The sequence below is a fragment of the Canis lupus genome, chromosome 15, assembly GCF_003254725.2.
Source record: "Canis lupus dingo isolate Sandy chromosome 15, ASM325472v2, whole genome shotgun sequence".
NCBI classification, from domain to species: Eukaryota; Metazoa; Chordata; class Mammalia; order Carnivora; family Canidae; genus Canis; species Canis lupus.
Window position 1 is genome coordinate 48,889,907 of NC_064257.1, and position 23,728 is coordinate 48,913,634.

The 23,728-nt window shown below is 34.5% G+C and overlaps 1 protein-coding gene across 13 annotated transcripts in view; it reads right to left on the bottom strand.

Annotated features, from left to right (window-relative positions):
• LRBA (LPS responsive beige-like anchor protein) overlaps positions 1-23,728 on the bottom strand; it is a 728,875-nt gene that overhangs the window by 553,265 nt on the left and 151,882 nt on the right. For all 13 annotated transcript variants that reach the window (XM_025439493.3, XM_025439495.3, XM_025439499.3 and 10 more), the window contains 2 exons: positions 21,643-21,766; positions 21,100-21,292 (listed from right to left, as the gene is read on the bottom strand). In XM_025439493.3, the coding sequence (XP_025295278.1) occupies positions 21,100-21,292; positions 21,643-21,766 (317 nt within the window). The remainder of the gene's footprint in view (positions 1-21,099; positions 21,293-21,642; positions 21,767-23,728) is intronic.

Genomic DNA, 23,728 nt, shown 5'->3' on the forward strand with positions numbered 1-23,728 from the left:
AGAATTTTTAAATTTTTATTATAAAATATATCAATAAATATGAATATATATAAATTTATATATTCAAATTAAAGAATAATCTTTTTAAAAACTATACACCTACTACCCATTTCAAGAAATGGAACAGGGTGGCACTTGGCATGAATAAGGTATAGGAAGTAGACTACTTTGTATTTTCCAATTCTCACCACAGTCTACCTCTACTCTCAGAAGTAGATCAAAAGCAGACCACTTTTTCAAGGAGTAAAGTAAGAATGTTCAAGTAACCCAGGTAGCAGGATGAGAAGAGACAGCACAAACTGAATCAGTGCATGGCCAAGCGAAGTAGTTGCAAGAACATGGGCCCATCGCATAGACAAAATTTGTTTTCATGTTTTTTTAAAAAAATGTCATAAAGGTAGCTGGCATTTCATTAACAATAGCTTCCCTCTATATCTGTCTCTGAAGTAAAACTGCTCCAATTTAGAAGGACTAACATGTCTACTACACAGCTGCCATTGTGGGATCTCCTTTTACCATTTTCCTGGAGATTCCTTCTTATATCTCTTCTATGTTGCCTCTCCTTTTTCTTATGTCCCATATCTTTCTCTTGTTTCATTCTCTCCTTTTGGTGTTGTGTGTCCTCTAGTACCTTCTTGAAAAAGGGTATATATAAACTAAATTTTTGAGATCTGAAACATGAATTTTACTTCATACATGGTTAATAGATTGATTATAAAACCTATTTGAAAGCATTTAACCTTAGAATTTGAAAAGAATTTCTTCATTGCTTATTTCTGTGCTTATTGTTGGGAAGTCTGAGACTATTCTGAGTCCTGATCCTTTATATGACCTATTTTGTTCCCTGTCAAATCTTATAAAAATATCTTTGCTCCTAGTATTTTCAAATTTCACAATGATTCTCAACATAGGTCTATCTTCATCCACTGTATTAAATTTCTACTGGGCCCTTCCAATCTAGCAATAATATCCCTGGTTCTGGGAAATTTTCTTGAATCAATTAATTTATACCTTTGTCCCCTTTTTTCCACCTATTCTGACTTGCTGTGATTAATATCTCTTGATGGTACACTGAATAGTCCTCTAATTTTCTTTCCATTTCTCTATTTTCCATGGTTTTGTCTTTTGGTTCTACTACTGGGAGATTTCCTCAACTAACCCTTGAACATGTTTTTCATTTCTCCTATGTGACTCTGGGCTAGTCATGACTTTCCTGCGGCACATATTTTTCCTCTCTAAAGTGAGTATAAGGTATCACAATCCCAGTGTTTGAGTCATATTACAAAGCTGTAGTGATCAAAACAGTACAGTACTGGCACAAAAGTAGACACAGAGATCAATGGAATAGAATCGAAAATTAAGAGGTGAACCTACAACTATATGGTCAATTAATCTTTGACAAAGCAGGCAAGAATATCCAATGGGGGAAAAATGTCTCTTCAACAAACAGTGTTCGGGAAACTAGAGAGCAACATGCAAAAGAATGAAACTGGACCACTTTCTTATACCAAACACAAAAATAAATTCAAAATGGATTAAAGACCTAAATGTAAGACCTAAAACCATAAAAATCCTAGAGGAGAACACATACGTTGTCTGACACTAGCTATAGCACTTCTTTCTAGATATGTCTACTGAAGCAAGGGAAACAAAAGAAAAAATAAACTATTGGGACTTCATCAAAATAAAAAGCTTCTACAAAGCAAAGGAAACAATCAATAAAACTAAAAGGCAACCTACAAAATGGGAGAAGATATTTGCAAATGACATATCAGATAAAGGGTTAGCACCCAAAACATATAAAGAACTTATACAACTCAACAATCAAAAAAATAATCCATTTAAAAAATGGGCAGAAGACATGAATAGACATTTCTCCAAAGATGATGCAGAAATGACTAATAGACACATGAAAAGATGCTCAAAATCTCATCATGGAAATATATATCAAAACTACAAAGAGACGGGTGCCTGGGCAGCTCAGTCAGTTAAGCAGCTGCCTTTGGCTCAGGTTAAGATCACAGGGTCCTTGGATTGAGCACCATGTCATGGTTTCCTGCTAGTCTGCTGCTCCCTTTGCCCCCCTACTCATGCTCATTCTCTCAAATAAATAAAATCTTTTTTAAAAATTAAAAACTACAATGAGATATTACCTCACACCTGTCAGAATAACTAAACCACACAGGAAACAACAGGTGTTGGCAAGAATTTTAACAAAGGGGAACCCTTTTATACTGTTAGTTGCAATACAAACTAGTATATAGCCTCCTTTGGAAAACCATATGGATGTTCCTCACATAGAACCACCCTATGGTCCAGCAATTGCATTGTAAAGGTATTTACCTAAAGAATACAGAAATACTAACTCAAAAGGATACAGGCAGCAGGTGTTTATAGCAACATTATCTAGAATGGGTAAACTATGGAAAGACCCCAAGTGTCCATCAACTGATGAATGCATAAAAATGTGGTATATATTACAATGGAATACTACTCAGCCATAAAAAGAATAAAATCTTGCAATTTACAACAACGTGGATACCATTAGAGACTACTTAGGGAAATAAGTCAGAGAAAGACAAACATATGATTTTACTCACATAGATTTTAAGGGAAAAAAAACAAAAGGAAAATAAAGAGGCAAACCAAGAAACAGACTCTCCTATTTTTTTTTTAAAGATTTTATTTATTCATGAGAGACAGAGAGAAAGAGAGGCAGAGACATAGGCAGAGGAAGAAGCAGGCTCCATGCAGGGAGCCCGACGTGGGACTCGATCCTGAGACTCCAGGATCACGCCCTAGGCTGAAGGCAGGCGCTTCCACTGAGCCACCCAGGCATCCCAAGACTCTCTTATTTTTATAAAGATTTTATTTACTTATTTATTTGAGAGTGAGAGAGAATGAGTGGGGGAGGGCCAAAGGGAGAGGAACAAGCAGACTCCCCATTGAAAAGAAAGCCCTGCCTAAGGCTCAATCCCAGGACCCCAGGATCATGATCGGAGAAGAAAGACATTTACCCAAGCCCCAAAACAGGTTAAAAAGGTGATAGGGACTAAGGAATACACTTGTGATGAGCACTAGATGGTCATCCAGTGAGCAACACTTCCACAGGGGAGTGCTGAATCACTATATTGTACACCTGAAACTAATATTACACTGTACGTTAACTAATTTGAATTTAAATAAAAACTTTAAAAAAAGCAAATAGAGGTTTCAGCATTACAGACTTAAAAACAAATAAGACTGTAGCTCCCAAATAAAAGATATTAAGGGCAAAAATAAAAATAAATTCAAAATATAGAATTTCTTATATACAAAATGCCGAAAGATTTTTTTAATGTAAGGATCAACCTTGTAGAAAATAAAACGGGCATATCCTGGGGAGAAAGGTAGTATATGCATGAACCACCAAAGATAAATACACAATAATAGGCTGGGAAATTTTCTAAAGCCCATTCTCAGAGTCAGTAGCTAGAAAAGACAGTTTTTTGCAATAAGTTTGGAAAAAGACCCAAAAGTTGGTCTCATTACAGTCAAACAATGGGCCTAAATGTTGACTGGTATACTGTTCTAAATGTATGCTATTTCCACTGCTTTGCTGGTCACCAAGGTATAAAAAGATCTACCAGCAATCATGCTGTTGAAACAGATGTGCATCTAGCAAATTGCCCTATATAAAAAGTCATGTTCTTTCAGTCAAAATTTATTACAATATTACAGGTTAGCAGCAGTCACAAGATGGGCTGCCTAAAAACAGAAGAGTATTCTATTCTCAGGAAATATAAATAACTCAAGACAAATGAATATCCAAGTAAGTCAGAATATGTCAGGATGATCACAGACATGTGAATATAACTTTGCATCAATTAAATATTAAAAAAGAAAGATAGGAGAGAGGCATTAATTGAAAACAATCATTAATGTCTTACTAGTGTTGAATATATTCTAAGTTAGTATCCCAAAGTACCAAGTTATACAGACTGAGAGAACCACTGTAAACATCTGGAAAAACACATAAAAATCAACAAAGTGGAGGTATCAAAATGTAAATAAACAATAAAACTTTTAATGATTAAAACTAAAAATAAACCCAGGAGCACCTTAGTTAAGCATCCAACTCTTGATTTCGGCTCAGGTCATTAACCCGACATACTGGGAAGGAGCCCTCCCTGCTTCAGGTTCTGCACTCAGCAGGGGTTTCCTTAGATTCTCCCTCTCCCTCTTCCTTTGCACCTCCTCCTGCTTGCGCCTCCCCCTGCTTGCATGTGTGAGAGACACTTAACTATGGGAAACAAACTGAGGGTTGCTGGAGGGGAGAGGGTAACTGGGTGAAAGGCATTACTGAGGGCAAGTGATGTGATGAGCACTGGGAGTTATATGCAACTGATAAATTACTGAACTCTACATCTAAAACAAATTATGCAGTATACGTTGGCTGACTGAACTTTTAAAATATTAAAAATAAATTCAAATAACAAATAAGCTGAAATTTGGATAATTAGAGTAAGGATAAAGTTTCATCCTATGGCAAGCCCAACAGTGATATTCCTTAATGGGGGGGATGGGCACTGCTGCCCAACATAGGGGCATATGTATGTTCAACTAACATACATATTACAAAAGAAAGTTACTGTAATCCATCCCAAAACTAAGTATTTTCTTATACTGAGAATTGTTTTAAATAATAAAGGAAACAGACTGAAAAGTTAAACCTACATTACTGCCTCTATGAAACCCATTCAGTGTATTAAAACAGTACAGTAAAATACCAAACCCTATGACTATCTTTACCCAACATATCTTTGAGATGAATGTCAATTGTCATCTTAAAATGATACACAACAACAGGAATTTAATGGAAATTTTGAAACCTACACAAATATATATAAGTAATTATATATTTTGAGTTATTTGGTAACAGGCATAAACTTAGAAAAAATTTGCAAAATGAAAACAGTCCTGAACAAAAGCATTCACAGTCTTATATTAATGCTTTTAAGGTTACTAACATAGTGGTCTCAGCTAAACGAAACTCTGATACCTCACTGTATCCATAGTACATAGAGGAGTACCCCATCACCCTTAACCCAGGTTTCACTTCCCAGTTTCAGTTACCCATGGTCAACTGTAGTCTAAAAATATTAAATGGGAAATTTCAGAAATAAACAATTCATGGTATTCAAATTCTGTGCCCTTCTGAGTAGCATCATATACTATCCCACTCGGGATATGAATCATCCCTTGGTCTGGCATGTCCACGTTATATGCACTGCCCACTAGCCACTCATAGCCATCTCAGTTATCAGATCTAATGTCATAGTACATGTGTCCAAGTGACCCTTATTTCATTTAATAATGGTTCCAAAGCACAAGATTTGTGATGCTGGCAACTCATATATGCCAAAGAAAAGCCATAAAATTCTTCTTAAGTAAAAAAGTAGAAGTTTTCAACTTATTAAAAGGAAAAGAAAAAACTAATATGCTGAGGTTGCTAAGATCTACAGTAAGAATCTACTATCTGTGCAATTATGATGCGGGGGGAAAATGTGCTAGTTTTGCTGTCCCACCTCAGGCTACAAAAGCTATGGCCATTGTGTGGCTCAGTCAGTAGAGCATGTGATTCTTGATATCAGGGTCTTGAGTTCAAGTGCCATGATGGGTGTAGAGATTAAAAAATAAAATAGAGTGGCTGGAAACTTAAAAACAAACAAATAAATAAATAAATAATTTTAAGAAAAAAAAATTTTTTTAAAGGGAAAGGACACCAGCCAATGCAAGTCTTCAACTGCAGTGAAACTGGGTTCTTCTAGAAGATGTCCAAAAGCACCTACATTCATAAAAATGCAAAGGAGGCATCAGGGCATAAGACATGGGAGCACAGATTAACACTGGTACTATGTGGCAACATTCCAGGGCATATAATGAAGTCAGACATAGTGTACAGAGTTAAGAACTCACATGCTCTCAAAAATAAAAACGAAAATTATCTGCCCATGTTTTGACAACATAATCAAAAACCATGGGTGTCAACCATCTTGTTAATGAAATGGCTTTACCAATGCTTCAACCCAGAAGTGAAAAAAATACTTGGAAGAAGAAGGATTAGAATTTAAAGTCAAGACAATGCACCTGACCACCTTGAAACCTGAATTTTGGTATGATAATGAAAATGTTAAGGTTACATTTTTACCTCTAAATATAACCTCATTGCTTCAGTCCCTTGACCAGGGACATCATTTGGTTTGTTAGGGCCACATCCATCCATCTGGTATCTGATTACATTTCATCAGCAACTGATGAAGACCCTAATCTGGACATAATACAATGCTGGAAATCATTCATTATTCCTGATGCAATGACACTCATCAAAGCTTCAGTGGATGAATTAAAACCTGCAGAACTGCAAATGCCTGCTAGAACTTATGAAGTCATGAATGATTTTAAGGGCTTCCCAGGATTGATGGAGAAGTGAGGAAAATCATTCATTCAGCAAGTGGAGAGGATTGGCTGAAATGATGAAAGCCACTGAGAAGTGCTAACAAATGAGGAATTGGAAAAACTTGTTGAATCATCTACAGAGGTAGAAGTAGAAATGGAAGCAGAACCAGCAATGTGAACATACAGAAACTTGCCTAAGTATTTCAAATGACACAAACACAGAAGGATAAAATTATGAAATATGATCCTCAGAAGGAATGGAGCATTTAAGTCACACATCTGATCACCAAAGGATTACAACTTCTGCAACACTTAGATGCATTAAAGTCAACAACTTCCCATTACAATGTTCTTCCAAAAGGTTTTTTTTGCAAAAACCAATCTTCCAACGATCAAGGATCCCCAAACATTGACATAGTGTGCTCCTGACTTCCAACCACCAACGTGGCTATGGCTCAATGATCCAGGATCACCTGCAGCAGATTGTTCTCCTTCTGATGTACTGTCACAAGGTCAACAGAAGCCCTAAAACTATATCACAATGCCTTCATCTATATACCTCACTTCATCTCATCACATAGGCATCTTATCATCTCACATCAGCACAGGAAGACGAAAAAGGAGTACAGTAGATATTTTGAGAAAGACCATGTTCACATAACTTTTATTACATATACTGTTATACTTGTTCTATTTTATAATTAAATATTGTTTTTAATCTCCTAGGGTGCCTAATTTATAAATAAAACTTTATCATAGGTATATATGTATAGGAAAAAACACATTCATACAGAGTTTGGTACTATACATAGTTAAAGACATCCACTGGGGGTCTTGAAACACAAATATTCCCTAAGGATAAGGGGGAACTAGTGTAGCACATTATATAGAACTGACCTCTCTACTGGTCAAAATCAATTATGAGGAATTTGTTGTACTTCTATTGCCTTATTCAGAAAGAATACAAGACACATATTTTTGTTATCACAAATTATCTTGTACAGATGTTTTCATGATGCTCTTGCTAGTATTCACTTATTATAACTTAAGTACACCTAAATTGACTATCAGCACAATCTTTCAACCATTTGATATGAGACTTTTCATTCTAAAGGTGAAGTGTAATTCTGTGTAATATATTTCTTTGTCATATTCCATCTATATTCATGACCAGCAGACAAACTTTCAACTAGCCATTTAAAAAGATAGATTAGGGGCACGTGGCTGGCTCAGTCTCCTGATCTCAGGGTTGTAAGTCCAAGCCTCACATTGGGTACAGAGATTATTTAAATAAGTAAACTTTTTAAAAAATTTATAAGTAATTAAAAAATAGGTTAAAAGATATCATTTAATATTAAAATTTCAAGAGCAAATGATGGTTTATATAATGCACATTTCAGGAGCACCGAAGTGGCTCAGTAGGTTATACATCAGATTCTTGATCTCAGCTCAAGTGTTGATCTCAGCTCAGGTGTTGATCTCAGTCAGGGTTCAAGACTCATCATGCTGGGCTCCACACGGAGTGTAGAGCCTTCTTTAAAAAAATAGCAATGACAATATACATTTCAATTCAAAGCAATGTACATTTTCTAAAGTACATCCTGAAGGTGCCACAGTGTATATCTTTATTACAGATTTGTAGTCAAATCTGTTCTAAGTAGTGCTATGCATTTCCTAAGCAAACCAACTTGTTTACTCTTTCTTCTATAAAATACTTTCTTCTATAAATACTAGAAATTCTAATTCTGAATTTGATTTTGAAATTTCTCTTTAATTTACTCCAATACTCTAAAAGCTAAATGGCAACTAAGCAATTATCACTGCTGTTATCTTTTTTGATACTGTTTTTCCTAAAGGTATTTGTGACTGATAATTCCTAATTAATTACCAGATATTGTTCTAAATTACCCAGCTAAAAGACTAGTCATTAATCTTCACAATCATTTGATAGTTAATCTATAGCTATTTGTAATGTTTGGAAAGCACTTATATAAACTACTAAAGTTAAAGATACTCATGAGCTAATAAATACAACATTTATTTTGCCATTACTTTCAGCTTAATTAGCTTTCAAATTTACTAAATTTAGTAATTAGGAGATAAAATATAAATAGAAAACATCAAGAGATTAACATTATTAATCCATATATTTTAAAAATGTTTATATACTAATTAGGAGATAAAAGATGAATATAAAACATCAAGAGATTAACATTAATCCACATATTTAAAAAATATATTTATATACTTATTTATATATTTAATCCACATATAAAAAATGGAGACTTTTAAATGTTAGGCAAAGTTTGGGAACTGGCTTTCTTTTTCAAGCAAATGCATCTTTTCACTGTATGTCATTTCCTATGGAAAAATATCAGCTGAGTATGACACACTAACTTTCTCATTCTTAGGTTGCCAACATTTCATAGTTGATAAATAAGAGAGCTTTAAAAATAACTGAATCTTCCTATATAGGATATCAATCAGCATAGCTCAAAATGATCACTCCACACAGCAGATCTTTTATAGAGGTTCTAATCCCACAGCCTGCAACAACAATGGTATAAGGTAACAGATACAATAGTCAAGTTATTAATATTTATAATGTTGTAAATGCATCTTGGTTAGAAATCTGAATATTCTGGTTAAACCTAATTTCTTAAATGCTACCTTAATACAATCTTAATGGAGGAGTACCAAACATAAGACCTAGGCTATCCTAAGAAAAGTACTTAAGAGAATTCATTATTTAAAAAAAAAAAATTTTTTTTTAAATTTTTTTATTTATTTATGATAGTCACAGAGAGAGAGAGAGAGGCAGAGACAAAGGCAGAGGGAGAAGCAGGCTCCATGCACCGGGAGCCCGATGTGGGATTCGATCCCGGGTCTCCAGGATCGCGCCCTGGGCCAAAGGCAGGCGCCAAACCGCTGCGCCACCCAGGGATCCCCAAAAAAAATTTTTTTAAGTAGTTCCACATCCAGCAATGAGCCCAACTTGAGGCTTAAACTCATGACCCTGATATTGAGACCTGAGCTGTAATCAAAAGTCAGACCAGTCTGTCTGCTGGTCACAAATATAAATGTAATATGACACCTAACTGAGCCACCTAGTCATCCCATAAAAAGAAATATTTTAAGTTTCGTAACAAAGAGAAATAATCCTATGAGGAACACAAGCCCAATACATAATATGCACTATATATTCATCACATAATAAATTTAAAAGCAGGGATCCCTGGGTGGTGCAGCGGTTTGGCGCCTGCCTTTGGCCCAGGGCGCGATCCTGGAGACCCGGGATCGAATCCCACATCGGGCTCCCGGTGCATGGAGCCTGCTTCTCCCTCTGCCTGTGTCTCTGCCTCTCTCTCTTTCTCTCTCTGTGACTATCATAAATAAATAAAAATTTAAAAAAAATAAAATAAAATAAATTTAAAAGCATTGTTTGAATAGCATATTTTGATAGGATTCATAATGCACTACTGTAAAATATGGCACATTGGCATATTGATTATTTTAAGATGAAGGAATCTGAGAAGAAGGTAGAAGGGGAACTCTCTAACCTCTCCATTCTCCCCTGAAGTAGATCATAGGAACAGGAGGTGCTAGAACTCTCTGATCTTCCCCCATCCTCCCCCCTCTTCTAGCCTTTCATGTGAGAGGTACCCTCCCTAAACCCCAGAGGAAAGGAGCATTCCTTATGCTAAAAAGAATCCAAATGAATAGGTCTTGCTAATTTCCCTCCAGTTTACTACCCTTAGTTCATACCCTCTCTGTCCTATCACGTTATTCCATGACTTTCCACTCTTCATCAAACCACTACAAAAACACTCAGGCTTAACCCTTTCTTTGAGTCTTTTATGTTCTTATAAAGGCTTCCATGTAACATAAAACATTAAATAAACACATACACTTTTTTTCTGTGAATCTCTATTTGTCATTTTAATTTTCAGGCCCAGACAGGGACCCTTAGAGAGTCAAGTAAGAGCTTTTCCTCCCCGACAATTCACATGATTTTTTTTTTTTTTTTTTTTTTTTTTTTTTATTTCATGAGAGACACACAGAGAAGCGCAGATACACAGGCAGAGGGAGAAGCAGCCTCCACGCAGGGTGCCCGACAAGGGACTCGATCTTGGATCTCCAGGATCATGCCCCGGGCTGAAGGCAGTGTTAAACCGCTGAGCCACCCAAGCTGCCTAATTCACATGATTCAAATAGAAAACAGTATGTAGGGGCGCCTTGATGGTGTAGTCAATTGAGCCTCTGACTCTTAGTTTCATCTCAGATTGTGATCTCAAGGTTGTGAGACTGAGACTCTTGACAAACTCTGCACTAAGTGCAGTTCAAATTTTCTCTCCCTTTCCCTCTGCCCTCCCACTCATGCTCTCTAATAAATCAACCAATCTTTAAAAAAAAAAAGTATGTAATATAAGTTTCCCTCCTACCACACTGGTCCTTACCTGCACAATTCCCCCAACAATCAGTTCACCAGTTATTAAATGGTACTGGTACCAATTGGTATCACCAGTACCTTCTCAGAGTATTTTCTTGCATATACACACAAACATAAATTCTCATTTTCCTACTGGTTTTACTAATATGCACTATACACTGTTCCACACTTTCTTTTATCACTTATATCTTGGTGAACTATCTCAAGATAGTTTTAATTTGCAGTCCTTACAGATGGGTAAGTTGAGCCTTTTTTACGTACTTAAAGTAATTTTTTTGAGAGAGAAAGACAGTGTGCACACTGGGATGGGGACAGAGGAAGACAGAGAGAGAGAATCCACACCTAGTGCAGAGCCTGACTCTTGATCTCACAACCTCATGCCCTGAGCCGAAATCAAGACTTGGGACACTTAACCAACTGAACCATCCAAGTGTCCCTTTAGTAATTTTTTAGTAATTTTTTTTTACCTTAGTTTTCTATGGTTTGATCATGTCTTTTGTCCATTTTTGTATTGGGCTTTCTTTTCTAGATTTTTCTAGGAAGACCTTATATGTTATTAATGTTACCTTTGTTGTGGTTCTAAATAATTTTTTCCAATTTGTCATATGCCTTTTGACCTTGCTAATGGTATTCAGTTTTTTGATCACAAAGATTTTTGCTTGTTTTAATGCTATAAAACTCTTAGTCTTTCTCTTCTCTTAGTACTTTCTGAATGTCTATAAATATACTATATTAACACATGGAAACACTGTAAAACTTAAAAGAAATTTATTTATAAAAGAATAGATATACCCTCAAGCTTCCTCAAAGTATGAGAATTTCAATGTAAATCTATGGTTGCTCCCCTGTTCCACACTGGCTTAAAAATACACATTTAGTAAATGCCAAGTTTGGTTCATTTTGGTAGGCAATACCAGATATATTTTTAAATACTTGTAGCAATAGCTGAGATATACAGAATGCTTACTGTATATTGTTTTCAGTATTTGGCATACATTGACACAGAAATCTTCAGAGCAATTCTAAAAGTAGGCAGTATTATCCTCATTTATATAGATGATGATCAGAAACACAGTAACATAAAATATCAGTTAATAACCTACTAATCATTTTTTTTAAAAAGTCATCTTGACCAATTTTAAGACCTGCCTCAACAGAGCTTTAGCAATACCTATTATTATGTATTTATTTGGAAAGAGAGCGATCACATTCAAGCGAGGGGGGGGGCAGGGGATGGGGAGGCAGGTGACAGGGGAGAGGGGCAGATGAAGAAGGAGACATGAAATGTCAAGCAGGGCTCAACCCACGACCCTGAGGTTATGACCTGAGCCTAAATCGAGAGTAGGATGCTTAAATGACTAAGCCACCCTGGAGTCCCTATGAGAACCTTTTAATACGTGAGGATGGCTGAGTGCTCAGTGGTTGGGCATCTGCCTTTGGCTCAGGTCATGATTCCAGGGTCCTAGGATTGAGTCCCACATCAGGCTTCCTGTGGGGAGCCTGCTTCTCCCTCTGCCTATGTCTCTGCCTCTTGTCTTTCATGAATAAAATCTTTAAAAAAAAAAAAAAAAAACTTTTAACACATGTGCAGACTCCTGGAATTATAGGAATTTATCCTACAAAATAGGATATATTTATATAAAAGCAGACCCAACATTGCTCAAAGATACATAAAAGTTAAATCATGGTGTTTATGTGGTATATTGTATTATAAATCAATAGATTTTTAAAATATCACCTCCATGAATTTTTCCTAATAAAATTTTGGAGAATGCCAGGATATGAAAAGTAAACTTAAGTTATTTACTCAATCAATCCTTCCTATAGTTACAAATAGCCTGATAGCATTCAGATGTTATAGCAAGCTCAGCTTTTGCTCTTTACTTTTCCATAATACAATGTATTCTGTGTATCTAATAATACACAGCCACTGAAACTCATATAAGTGTGAATAACTGTTACTCACTGATTATTTTAAGTCATAGACCCATTCTACTCAGTGGCAATATAGGCCCAGACAAAATACAGTATCCAAAGTTTTGAGTTTCATTAGTTTAGAAAAAAATGTTAAAAAAAAAAAAAAAAAAAAAAAAAAAAGAAAAAATGTTTTTGAACGGTTCTCACAATTCAGAATATTCTAAATGCCTTAATTTAAATTTTAATTAAAGAACAGAAGCAATCTAGCATGCCAAGTAAAAATAGTATTAATTAATCAAGATAGTGTTCAATTCAAAGTATTTTTAAAAAGGAAAAGAGGGATGCCTGGCTGGCTTAGTAGATAGAGCACACAACTCTTGATCTCAGGGTCAGGAGTTCAGGCTCCACCTTTGGGTATAGAGCCTACTTAATTTTAAAAAGGAAAAGAAAAAGATAAACAATAACAACCTAGAGAACACATAAGAAAATAATGAAATTACAAAGGTTACCCCAAAGAGGTACATATTTGAAACCTTAAGCCCAAAGTAACCAACACAGGGCAGTTACACTAGAAGACCCTATTACTGCTTATAAAATCTAGCTCAGCTGTTGGAGAAGAGAGATACAGTGACAAACAGCCTCTCTGCTACAAAGGTGGCAGGAAATCTATCAAACTGGACAATAAAATTGCAATTGAGTTTCTTTGGCTTTTTATAGCAGCTGAATGTATCCTGATGTAACACTGCAAAAGCTATACAATTCTGCAACATTAGTTTTTTACACACCAGTACTTTATCAAGAACCATGTTATAAATTTATGATATTGAGATTTTAAATGGCTGCAAAAGGAAAAAATAAGCATCACTTCAGTATCACATATATAAAAATATAAAGCATTAGAACGAATATTTTCAGAGAAAAAATGTGGTTCTGATACTTCTGGCAGAATTTTTAATAGCATGCTACAAATTGTTCACCTACTTACTAAATCACTTCAGCTCCATCCTAAGCTTTAGTAAATATTGATTTGAAGCATCTTAGAAAGTCAGTCATCCATTTTATTTTAAAAATAGATATCAAGATATTAAAAATCCAAAAAATTAACATAGCAATATTCAAATAAATTACTTTGTTATAAACCTTATGAAAAAAAAGCTTTTCATGAATGAAAAAATTCACTCAAAGAAATAAAGCTAAAAGACACTTATTAAACTTTAAAAGTGAAGAAAACCACAAGAACCAATTTGTAACTTTAACCATCTAGCATTTAAAGTATACTTTAACAGCAAAAAGTTCTAAGTCCAATTTTACTCAGATAAAAATAATTTACAATTGACTTAGCATTTATTCCATTTTATAATTTTAATCCTAAAACTTGACTCAAAGACTGTTTCTTGGCCCAAAACAGGCAAAGGAAGCCTCTCCATAAAGTAACTACCTTCTTTGTGAATGTTTTAATATCTGCTTAAAGCCATTAAGTCACTGGAGTAAAGAAACAAATACATAAACTAAAATTGTATATATAAACTATGTGTAATATATAAACTATAAATATATATGAACTAAAAGTTCTATGTAATAGTTTTATAAGCTATAAATACATATAAACTATATATAATATATACATAAGCTATAAATACATATACATATAAGACATAAAAAGCATACTTTGGGTTTTTTGTGTATAAATTGAGTCTAAAAAATACTGATATCAGAACTACATAATTATAGTTTATATTTTTTCCTTCAACATTCTCTGCATCTTTAACATACACTTCCAGAATGACAAAAAAGGTTTTCCTTAATAATAATTTTTTAAAGATTTTATTTATTTATTCATGAGAGACACACACCGAGACAGAGACAGAGAGAAACAGGGGCAGAAATACAGGCAGAGGGAGAAGCAAGTTCCATGCAGGGAGCCTGACGTGGGACTTGATCCCGGGTCTCCAGGGTCAGGCCCTGAGCTAAGGGTGGCACTAAACCGCTGAGCCACCCGGGCTCCCCTATAATAATTTTTTTTATAAGTATTAAGGGTCTTAACTAGGGTCCACAGTCAATTGATACAGAATTCCTTGATACCTGTGATACTTTATAAGAGTTTATTACATTAGCAACTTAGTGTAAAGGTGAGAAGGGAAGAATTTTATAAAAGTAAAAATAATTCCCTGTACACTCAAAGGAGCATTCAAAATTTAGAGTGCAAAAGAAAGGCTGACTTTAAAATACAGATTTCTGAGAACATCTCATGAAATTCAGATTAATATTCTGAGGTGAGGTCCAGGAGACTATAATATATCCCATTATTACTCTGATCAGTTACTCCCAAACCCTACTGTGGGTGCTGATGGTATAGGTACTTTAAAGACAGTTGCTGAAGCTATTTCATCCATCACTGGTAAGAGAAGACTAAGACACTAAGGCACACAGAGGGTGGCATGGTACCATGTGACAGCTGAACCAAATAGCCCCAAACAATGATAGTGTGGGTCTTCCTTCTCCTTCCCACAACAAAGATTTAATGTGCAATTGTCAAGTACTCAGCTCTATTCACAGTTCTATAGGAGATATGAAGATGTATAAAACCTTTGGCCCCTGCTGAAGAAAGCTTACAATGAACAACCAAAATAAAACAAAGAACTCACTTTTAACAAGTATTATGAGATATTACAAGATCATTCATAATTAAACAGTCTACATTTGCTATATTACCTCAATACTGCTCTTCTTCATGTACTAACCCCCTAAGCAAACCAACAATTCACCATGCTTTTTCCTCAGTAACAACACCTCTGTACTTTTACGTCAATTCTTTCACCAGTGATTCTCATCACCCCAAACTCTACAAGCTCAAATCCCATTTACCTTTCAATGCTGTCATCAAATGACATCCTTTCTACAAACTTTTCAGATGCCTTCATGTGAGAGTGTCTATACTTGCACTGTATCTCTTCTATGGCACTTATTCCTTTCTGCCTTGGTTGTTTTCTTGTTTTGTTTCAGTTTTTTTTTGGACTTAATTATCTCCTATATTAGAAAGTAACTTCTTTCAAGATGTGTTCCTAATTCATCCTACTTACATAGTAACTAGAAAGTACTCAAACAGAAAAAGGCAGGAAGAAGCAAAAGGAGTATTGGAGAGGAAAAAAAGAATGAGTTAAGATAGAAAGGGGAAGAAAAGTGGTAGGCAACTGGAGTAGACATAGACATAGAGTAACTGAAAATGAACAAGAGAGACCAAGAGTACCTAACCAACCACCAGAGAGAGAGAGTGGGGTGGAGAGAAGCAGAGACAAAACAAACACAGATTCACAGGTCAGAACAAAGACAGAGGTTGAGGAAAGGGACAAGGCAAGAGCCCAAACTAGACGGAGGAATGCTAAAGGGAAGAACAGAGAGAGAAAGATAGGAAAGAGCGTGCTAAAATATGAAAGAGACAAGCAAAGGAGAAGAGAGTTAGGTAGGCAATGATAGAGGGCAGCACAGAATGCACTAGGTACCCACAGTCACAGCAGTAGAATAAGGAGTGGAGAAGACTGATTAGTCGAAGACTGGGGAGAGAGAGGAAGTAGAGAGGAAATCAGTGGAAAGGGAAAAGGAGAGAGAACACAAGAGAGATACACTTATACCAACAGAAAATTAAGTGCTGTGAATTCATACACACATACTGTATGAAAAATTGTCATAGAGAAGTGATTTAGCTAACTAAATCCTGAAAAATATAAAGGATCTGGTTAAGTACAAAGGAACACAAAGTTCATGCCATGAATAAACAAAATTAACAAAGAATGATCTATTTTTAAAAGACTAGAACTAATACAGAGCACAGATTTTTGCCACTGAAACAGTGGAAGAGAAGGGAAGAAATCCTTTTTTTTTTTTCAAGGTAAAATGAAAAATTAGGTAGAAAAAAACTATTCTGTAAAACAAAAAACAAAACAAAAAAATCTTACCTTATTTTCCTTTTCACAAAAATTAGAACAAAGTACTTATGGAGGAAGTAACATTATATAAGTTATTTTTAGCTTAATAAATCTAGAGGAGAACAATACCTAAGCCTACTGACCATTAGAAATATCTATAGTCAAAGTGATCTAGACATGTATAAAAAACTACATACAAAATCACTGGTGGCAGGGTACTTTAATGTAGGCAAAAAGTTTACAATACCCTGTGAAACTAAGAAATTTAAAGTGTCATGTATTAGAGAATGCGACATTACTTAGGATCTAGCAATTCTACTCCTACTTATACTTCCTAGAACAGTGCTCTTTTCATACTGAAGATAATTCAGCTGGCAGATCACAGAATCAACTTGCTAGGACATTATCAGCATTTTTAAACAAATAAGAAAACATAATAATGTATCCCTATTATAAACCAAAGTTTTAGTAAGGGCAAATACTATCTCCTGAAGCTTCTGTTTCAGGTATGAGAGGAGAAGAGAATGTGTGTACATATATACATGGTCACTATAAATTTCGTACTGTGAGCCAAAGTTATAGGAAGTCTGAAACTGACAACTCTAGGAAAACCATTGCCTTTGAACACTTGGTTAATCACAACACTATAAACAAATGTACCAAAGTTATATGTAACAATTTTTTTTTAAATCTTAAAAACCAAAGGTTTGATAGAGAAAAAGATAAGTAACACAAGCATCTACATAGTATGATGTCATTTTCATAAAATATACAAATAAGGAAAATCAAATAATACTTATTATTTAGGTATACATTTTTTTAACTTCTTAAATAAGGAAATAACACAAAATTCAAAATGGTGATTAGGTTTGGGGTGGGGGGTTGGATACAGAGAACCACACAGCATTTTAAGCTGAGTAATCAAAGTTCTTTCATTTTAACACTTCACAACATATATGCTACACAAATTATTGTGGATAGAAGTAATTCCTCATTTTAAAAGTGGGATCTATATCAAACATGAAGTGATTTGGGGCCTGAACTAGTGTGCTGCACTGAGAATGAAAACAAAGAGATGAAAGGAAGAATGACAAGAGATGTAAAAAGGAAAACAGTCACTGAACATTTAATTTTCTTTCCTATGATTTCCTTCATTAACTTCATAAAAAAATCCACATTTACCATTTCTATATTAGACACTGATGGTTAAGAAAAGTTTAGAAATTTGCCTGAGTTTATACAACTAAAAAAGAATTCAAACCCAGAACTACCCTTTGTCCAAAGTCCATCTTCTCTTTATTATTTACACAAACAGTAACTGGATATAAATGTTTGGACAGAAATGCTCAAAAGTTCAGAGATATCTGAGATATTTCCTAGTTCAATCTCTTTATCTTATACATAAGAAATTCAAAGAATGAATTAGACTACTGGTCCTAAATACCCTATGACTTCCACAGTTCTCAAGCTATTTTGTCTCAGAATGCTTTACATTTGTAGACAGTACTGAGGTTCCTCAAAACTCTTTATTAATATGAGGTATATCTGTTACTACTTATCATATTAGAAATTAAGACTAAGAAATTTTACAAATATTCATTTCAAAATAACAAAACCATTATGTGTTAATATAAGCATTTCTTTAAAAAACAAAAGATAATAATAAGAGGGCTAGTATTTCACATTTTTGCAAATCTCTTTAAATTCTAGCCTAAGAGAAGATGGTTGCATTCTAATATCTGTTTTTATATTCAAGCTCTTTTATTATATATTGTTTTGGTTTATGTCTATGAAAAAAATCCACTTTCAAATAGACATGTAACTGGGAAAGGAGGACCTCACACACTTCCTCAAAAGGTCTCCCAGGCTCCTGATGTCTTCAGACTGTACTTTTATAATATTACTGCTCCTCTAGCCATTCTTCTTAAGAACTTGAACTAACAGGAGCACGTACAAAAGCACTGAATTAATATCCACCATTTTGAAAATCTGAAAAATCTATACTGGCACTCCGTTATCTAGAATTCCCTTACATAGATTTGAAACTCAATCCAAATGTATATAACACCCAAATTCAATCCTGTTTTTCTCATAATCTTTTGTAGAAGAAAACAATACTAGCAGAAAATTAGTCCAGATTGCAGCAGCCTTCTATAATAAAACCCAAAAGATCTGGGCACCAGCACAAACTAAATTAAGTTAGACAAGAGATGACAATTTCCGTAAAGAACCAAATAGTAAATATTTTAGGCTTGGAGGCCATACTGTCTCTGTTGCAAATACTGAATACTTGTGGCATGAAAGCAGCCACAGAAAAATATATAAAAAATTGGAAGTGTCTGTATTTCAATAAAACTTTATTTATAAAAACATAGCAGGCTAGATTTAGCCCTCAGACCATACATATCTGGCTGAACTCTGCCTTAGACTAAACTGGTAAGTGCAAGAAGGTAGTGATTAAAAGCCATTTTATAAAATCAAGCCTTTTTTTTTATTTAGCACTGGATTATTCTAAAACATTAGTAGAGTGGTATCTTCCAATCTAAGTTATCTTTGTAAATCCTTATGATAGTAATGTACCTTCCTCTTATTAACTAAGGAAAAAGCAGAATAAATAACTCTTAAGCACTTTCAAATAAAGTTATTCAAACACTTTAAAAAGTCTATTTAGGAAATGATGATATACTTCAAAAGAACTGTAAAATATTTCAGAGTAATAACCATGATAGTCAGTAAAACATTTAAAGATATATCAAATTTATCATTTCTATTCTTTATTCTTTCTAGTCAATTCACAATTTATATAATTACATAATTATATTCCTTCTGAATAAAACAAGATACAGAATGTATAAACCATATAGAAACTAACAGATTTTACTGCATTATTTGAAATGTAAAATTTCCTAAGATACAAACATAAAACTCTAAATATTAAGTTATTAAGCCACAAATTGGCAGAAGATATTAATAATAGAACAAGCAAAAGACTAAAACAAGAATATATTTGTAGGGATGCCTGGGTGGCTCAGTGGTTGAGCGGCTGCCTTTGGCTCAGGTTGTGATCCTGGGGTCTTAGGATGGAGTCCTGCACCAGGCCTCCCACAGGAAGCCTGCTTCTCCCTCTGCCTATGTCTCTGCCTTCTCTGTGTGTCTTTCATGATTTCTATTTCTTATGTACATCTTTAACAATACACACACATCTAAACAATAAAAAATTTTATTTTTCATTATATTTAATATAAACGGTATCATATTAAATGCATTTTTCTATAGCTTGCTGTTTTTACTTGTCATTGTTTGAGACTCATCCACATCAACCCATGTAGTTGTGTTTATTTCCTCAGTTGTATCATACTCCATGGTATGGCTTTATCCATTTACCAGTTGATGAGCATTTTTAATACATTTTGTATGTATTTGGAAGTTTCTCTATATATTCCTAGAAGTGGACTTGCTGACTTATAAGATGCAGATGTTCCTCGTTAGATGATAATGCAAATTTTATTTCCAAAGTGGTATATCAGTTTCCTGTGATGTCTAAGTTCTCATTGTTTCACATCACCTCGTAACGTGATATGCCAAGAGTTTTAAAAATTTGCAAAAATGATGAATTTTAAATACTATATCTCAATAATTTTATTTGTATTTTTTATTGTTTTATGGGAGCTTTACAAATATATTCTTTTTTTATTGTTGAGATGTGCGTTGTTAAAAATATACATAAGAAATAGAAATAATGAAAACATCCAAATTAAGGTTAGTAGGTAAGGAGAGAGGGGCTAACAATGATAGACATAGCAATTGGGACGGAGAACCCAGTATCATAAATACTGGGAGGTACATTATTCTTTATACCTTTTTGTGTATCTACAATATTTCATAAACAATTTCAAACAAAAGCTATACATAAATAACTTACACTGGCTTAAGTTAAAAAAAAAAAAAAAGACTAGCGGATTCTTCCAAATCAATTTTTTAACTGACTGTAATGTGAGCAAAAGGCAAACATTAGTCTGAGCTTTTCTATTTACTCAACCACTTACATTATTAGAATAACTTCTCATCTTTGAATATACTGCGCCACCTTGTGTTCAAAAGCTTTAAAGTACTCAAAAATTTAGAGAATCGTATCTGCAAAAAGTGGCTACTTTAAAATAAGTTCCTTTATGCTGTGGCATGAGATTTCACTGTATTAAGTTAAGCTTACATAAAAATAACATTTGAAAAACCCAATTTGATTCTAAAGAAATTGGAAACATTTTATTTTCCTTTTTAGTTCTTCCTTTCACTGCGCTTTTAGAGAATAATAAATAAAATCAAAATTATAGACATTTAAAACACTAAATACATTTTCATAAGAAAACTTACCTTTGAATGTGTGATTGATAATGTGTCTACCCACACGCGCCAGCCACCCCACTCATATTTGACTGCATGGTAAAGTAGGATTCTGAATATGGCATACACCATTTCTGTTATCTTTTGCTCATCAGAATTCTTAGGATTGAAATAGCAAAGAGAAAGCATCCACTCTTGCCATACAGAACACTGTAGCAAGCTCCTGAGAATTATAAGAGGATACTGAATTACTGAAAGAAAAAAAAACTCATCTCTAAGAATTCTAAAAAGTAAAAGTTTAAGACAAAATAAACCAAAATAAAATAAACTGTTTATTTTAAGACAAAATAAACCAAAACATGGCACCTCTATGTATGTATTAAAACAATTAAAGTAGGTGGTACTGAAAACTCAATTTTAATCTATGATACATTACTTATACATCCTTAATGAAAAAAGCATACGGAAAATTCATTTCACAGTACTTTTTAAGGCAATTTTTCTTAGAAAACAATGGACTTATTCAAACCTAGCCTTGAATAGTGCAAATAATTGCTTTCTGATCCCACTTACCTTCTATTTTCTCTACTGTTATTAAAAAGTTTAATCATGTCAGAAAGAAAGGCTCTGCGAACTTCCATGCTCTCTGAACACTGGGGAGAATTTCGAAGTAGGGTTGCAATTACTTTTAGTATCTCTGTAAGACAATTCATAAATTAATAAAAACCAAAACAACACAAAAAGTCATGATAGAAGACCATTAATATATTTCTCTAGTTTCCCTGAAATATGTCTACTGAAAACATCCTTTTTTGTGTTATTAAAAAAAATAACTGCATCTACAGAAAAGAATGATAATACATTCATTAGAAAGCATCCAAAAATATGAAAGGGATTTTTGTTTTATCACTAAGAATGTGTAAAAATGTAGGAACACCTGGGTGACTCAGTCAGTTAAGCACCTGCCTTCAGCTCAGGTCATGATCCCAGGGTCCTGGACAGGGTCTCACATTGGGCTTCTCTGCTTAGTAGACAATCTGCTTCCCCTTCTTGCCCTCCTTGCCACTCTGCCTACTTGTGCTTTGTATCAAATAAATAAAATCTTAAAAAAAAAAAAAAGCGTAAAAGTAAAGCTGAATTTTAAAAATGTTTAAAGTTGAATTTTAGTTAAATTATAAATGAATTAAATAATAGTAAAACTACTAACGACTCACAATCTCTGCCAATTAGTAAAGTTGATTAAAAAAAAAAAGGTATACTGGGATCCCTGGGTGGCGCAGCGGTTTGGCGCCTGCCTTTGGCCCAGAGCGCGATCCTGGAGACCCGGGATCGAATCCCACGTTGGGCTCCCTGCATGGAGCCTGCTCCTCCCTCAGCCTGTGTCTCTGCCTCTCTCTCTCTCTCTCTGTGACTATCATAAATAAATAAAAAAAATTAAAAAAAAAAAAGGTATACTAAAAATCTCAGAAAAAGAGAAAAAATTCTCAGCTTCAATACACCTGGTAAGGCAAATGGCCTCTCCTATGAATTTTAAAAGCTATCAAGATTTTCTTCCATGATTTCTAAAGTAAAATTAGATTAAAAAGGGAATTAAGGGACGCCTGGGTGGCTCAGCAGTTGAGCGGCTGGGATGGAGTCCCACATCAGGCGTCTCATGAAGAGCTTGCTTCTCCCTCTGCCTGTATCTCTGCCTCTCTCTGTGTGTCTCTCACAAATGAACAAATAAAGTAAATCTTAAAAAAAAATAGGGAATTAAAACCTATTTACCACCACCTAATAAATACAAATGAAACTACTACTGCAATGGTCTTAAATATAATGCCATCTAAATTTCTAATATTTAGCTTTAAAAAAAAAATTCTTTAAAATATTTACTTAAATCAGAACTTTAATGTTAATTTTTTTTTAATTTTTTATTTATTTATGATAGTCACACACACACAGAGAGAGAGAGAGAGAGGCAGAGACACAGGCAGAGGGAGAAGCAGGCTCCATGCACCTGGAGCCCCACGTGGGATTCGATCCCGGATCTCCAGGATCGCACCCTGGGCGAAAGGCAGGCGCCGAACCGCTGCACCACCCAGGGATCCCTTAAATCAGAACTTTAAAGAAACAAAACCAGTTATAACCCTGAATTTAAATAATAGGTAAGTGTTTACCCAATTACAATTTAGAACTTCTAAAGTAGCCTTTTGACAAGGTTTTTGGTGATATTGAAGCAGTAAGTACATAATAACAAATATGAAGATACTTTATCATACAATGAAAGATATTTGGGGAGTAATTTCTGAATTCTAATGACAAACTGAAAATTTCTCTACCTGAACAATGATTACAATGATGATGATAATCATAGTAATGGTAATGATAATAATAGCCACTAATTGTAAGGAACATGCTATCATGAGACAATGTTTTTTTAAAAAAAATACAGGTATTAACCCAGGAACAATGACAGCTAAATACTGTTATTATGCCCATTTTAGAGATAAGAAAACTGAGCAACAGAAATTAAATAATTTACCCAAAGTCACACAACTATTAAGGCATACAGACAAGGAGTGGCTCAGTAGGTTAAGCGTCTGCCTTTAGCTAAGGGTGTGATCCCAGGGTCCTGCGATTAAGCCCCACTTTAGGCTCTCTGCTCATGGAGAGCCTG